The sequence below is a fragment of the Festucalex cinctus genome, chromosome 17 (genome assembly GCF_051991245.1).
Source record: "Festucalex cinctus isolate MCC-2025b chromosome 17, RoL_Fcin_1.0, whole genome shotgun sequence".
In the NCBI taxonomy this organism is placed as follows: Eukaryota; Metazoa; Chordata; class Actinopteri; order Syngnathiformes; family Syngnathidae; genus Festucalex; species Festucalex cinctus.
In genome coordinates this window covers 6673264-6677095 of record NC_135427.1, presented here as the reverse complement: position 1 = coordinate 6677095, position 3832 = coordinate 6673264, and the positions used below count along the sequence as shown (strand labels likewise).

Here is a 3832-nt window from a genome sequence, read left to right as displayed (position 1 = left end):
GCGTGCTTTTGCGCGTCTCTCTTAGTTCTCGTTTCAGATACGCTCAAGCTCTTAAGCGGTGCATGAGGAAGTTGCACGGATGCAATGTGAGCGGGAAGCGCCGTTTTTCTTTTTTTTCTTTTCTTCATTTGACTAGCAAACAGTTACACATCAACTTCAGATACTTGTTGCAATTACGCGTTACTACATTATGCATGGCTTGTTCAGTGGGAAATAACGTCGTGCAAATTCTTCTTTAGGTGCACTTGATTACTTCAAGGTATCTGTACTGGAGTATTCTGATTACTTTTAACTTTTACTACCTACATTTGAACATGGATCTATGTACTTTGTACTACTTACAATGTTAAAAAAATAATAATAATTGTAATTGTAATAAATAGCCCACAAATGGCATATGCATATAATAACACAGTATACATATATATAAATTCTATATATAAGGGGGGGAAAAAAACCCTGTAAGGCAGACGACTAAATCAACACATGGGGCATCAATTAAAAAATAAATTAAAAATCAATTTGTATCAATTTCTTTATTAAATGACTTCAAACTTGTGAGGGAAAAAGTTGTGGATCTTGTTTCTATGTTGCAGCTTGCTTTTCTTTTGTCTGAAAACAAATCGGTGGGTCGGTTCTTTTATAGGAGCGTGCAATTGTTATGATAGCCTGAAATGATTTCACATGCCCACCAAACAATTAAGTGTTCTGTAAACATTGTTCACAGTGGATATTTTGCTTGTCAAATTAGAAAATACAAGTGAGGGAAGTCTTCCGTTTGAGTCGAGAATTTTTCAATGAAACGCTGAAGAAAAAAGAAGAAGAAGAAAAAGAAATCTTAGGTAAAAAGACAGTGAGGTGGTCTTTTGTAAACTATGAAAAAAAAAAGGCAAAAAAAAAAGGACAATCAGACAATCCCAGCAGAATCGCACCAAGGCCACTTTTGACGCGAGGCTTCCAAAGACATGTTATGGTGATTATTAATAAAAGTAAAAGTAAACAAAGCTTATCAAAAGGTAGTTCAAGTAATAGTCCTTCTCCTTTGAGGCATTACAAGAAATGTCCACTTCATAAACTTGTCGTGTTGAGCAAATGAAAACATTACTTTGAATTTGCGTCTGTTTCTCCGACTTCCAAAAACAAGTCGGACGGAAGGAAACGTTAAAGCACCTAAGACCCCCTCGTGTCAGCTCCCTGCTGGTTTGAGTCCCGACATGTAAAAACATATGAATTGCAAAAGGAACGCAGATGAATAGCAGCGTTAAGAATGAAGATGGCAGAAGGAGAGTAAAAAAAAAAAAAAAAAAAAAAAAATGAGTGTAAGCACTTAGAAAACCTGTGGAGGGATCCCAAATGTTGCATTTGTCTTCGTCTCGATTTCGCCCGTTTTTGTTGTTGTTTTTTGGCTGTGTGGAGCACACTGCCCCTCTGTTGTGACGTGGAGGACTTGGATGGAGCTCGGGGCAGCCATGTCATGTTCTGTTCCCTCGCCTGTCCGTTCCTCTGAGACCGAAGTTGCATGTTGAAGTTCTTGGAGTGGCGGCTAACGTTTTGCTTTGGCCTCCTCGGCTTCTGTGACAAGCAAAGAGAAGAACCACTAAGAAATCTCATAAAATAAAATCAGCATTTTGGATGTTGGGGTCCAAGAGGTTACTTCCTGCCACGGAGGCCGTGTCGAGTCTTCTCACCTTTCCTGAGTTCGTCTCGCTTCCTGGCGGCTTCCTCGCGCTGTTTCTTGATGATAGCGAGTCTGGCCAGGTCAGCTCTCGCCTGCTCCGTCTTCCCCTCAAGATGAAGCTTCATGTAGCGTTCCTTGGACTTCTGCTTCTCAATCTCCTCCCTGGCACACCGTAATGTGTCAAAACTTGTTTCAAGGTTACAGACAGCACAAAATGAATCAAGAATATGTCAACATGTGGCACAAGAGGCCATCCTCACTCACCTCCGTAGTTTTACAACTGAATTTTTTTTTCTTTCAATACCTTTATATGCCACAAGATGGCGCCACAGCTACATTAATAGTCCAACCCAAGACACGCTTAGGACGGCCCATTAACATTTCAACTTGGCTGTACGGCCCAAAACTGCCAAAATTCTAAATAAATAAATAAATGTCTAAATAAATAAAAGACTAAAAGTGAAAATAAAAACGGATTTATTTTCATTTATATTAATTTTTTAAATATAATTTTCTAATTCTATATTTTTTATATTCATTTTTATTTTCACTTTTAGACATTTATTTATTTATTTGGTCATTTATTTATTTTCAATTTTGGCAGTTTTGGTCCTCCATACATTAACATATATAAACAAAAATAAGATGGCACCCCATCATACTGAAAGTAAATTGGGAAGTTATCCTCTTTAACAGGTATGAATTTCTATATATTTTTTTTTTTTTATGTTTCTGCATTATTATTACCATCACACACACACACACAAAAAAAAAACAAAAAAAAACGGTTTGATAATTCTGTCACTCCCTATCCTAGTACTCAGCACTAATTTCCAAATTTCTTGCATTTAAGACACACCTCTCTCTGCGAGACAGCTCTCGGGGCGCGTCGACATCCAACTCGGTCACTTTCTTGCTTTTTTGAGAAATGCGGTTGGGATTTTCAATTTCTATCAGTCCCTCCACAGCGCTCCTCTTCTTAGACTGCATGCAAACACAAACACGTTAGCGACACCCTGACGAGAGCTGGCAGTCAAGTACAATAACATCCGCGATATCAACCTCAGACTCTTCCTCGCTGCTACTCTCCTCCTCAGACTCTGAACCGCTCTCTTTCTCCACACCGGCATTAGCTTCCTGTTGGGGAAGAAGAGAAACAGTAGCTGATAGAAAAATATCATCAAATAACTGCTTAACTTACCAGCTCTCTCTGTGCTTTCATTTGTCGGTCAATCTCCTCGGGATTGCTGTATTGCTTCCCTCTGCCCTTGTGGCCCTTTTTCCCTGTGCCAATTTATACGGCGCGTGCATGTCAAGAGCAATAAAAAAATACAATCATGTGAGAATGACAAAATATATATGTAGTAGGTCAGAAGAATTAGAAAAAAAATTACACCAAATCATTGGGTGTACATCAAGGTTATTGTAGTTAGCCATAAAAAAGAACGAAATACTAACTAAGATAACTAAGATTGGGGGGGTTGTTACTTAATTTAAAATAATAATAAAAAAAAAGATTTAAAAAAAGATAAACTAACTGTAATAGCATTTTACGACTCCACTAAACAATAAACGGTTACAGTCATCGGTCTCATCACGTTTCAAAAACAAGTCAAGCTGTCAAAAGGAGCCAAATCCATGACACACATGGTCACGTTAATGAGGGTAAACGATCATATTACGAATACAAAAATAGTGGTGAAAACGATCTATTACGAAAAGCTAACTATTAGCAGATAACGTTACTCCTACAATTAATAATTTATTGAATTCTTATACAAATTGGGAACGCTTCCTTGGCCGCTAATGCTAACATACCTTAGTGCGAGTCGGTTAGCATGCTACAAGCTAATGCTACCACTCGACACCACAGTTAGCTTGCTCAAACTTACTGTCAACTGTGACACTTACCGCCTCTCGGCATGATGAAGTATAACGTCAACAACAGTGCAACTCAATGCCGCTGAGTATTGCTTAATTTTCTTTTACGACACGCCGTTAAAATGAAGTTAGAAAAAAAAAAGGCTAAACAGTTTGAACTTGGCGTTTTGGTTGTGAAGCTAAAGCTAAAGCGTAAGCGAAAATGCGCTTCCACTACACTGTTTGCGCCTGCGCAGCCCACTGACCCACAGTTGACGTGACAGTTGCATCCGC

The 3832-nt window shown here is 38.6% G+C and overlaps 1 protein-coding gene across 1 annotated transcript; it reads right to left on the bottom strand.

Moving 5' to 3' along the window:
- Positions 1 to 517: 517 nt before the first annotated feature.
- pdap1a (pdgfa associated protein 1a) lies at positions 518 to 3790 on the bottom strand. Its single transcript, XM_077503612.1, has 6 exons — positions 3590 to 3790; positions 2880 to 2962; positions 2741 to 2815; positions 2538 to 2662; positions 1689 to 1840; positions 518 to 1572 (listed from the first exon to the last, which is right to left on the bottom strand). The coding sequence occupies exons 1-6, from the start codon at positions 3600 to 3602 to the stop codon at positions 1544 to 1546; spliced, it is 477 nt and encodes a 158-aa protein (XP_077359738.1). The 5' UTR covers positions 3603 to 3790; the 3' UTR covers positions 518 to 1543.
- Between the last annotated feature and the right edge of the window lie 42 nt (positions 3791 to 3832).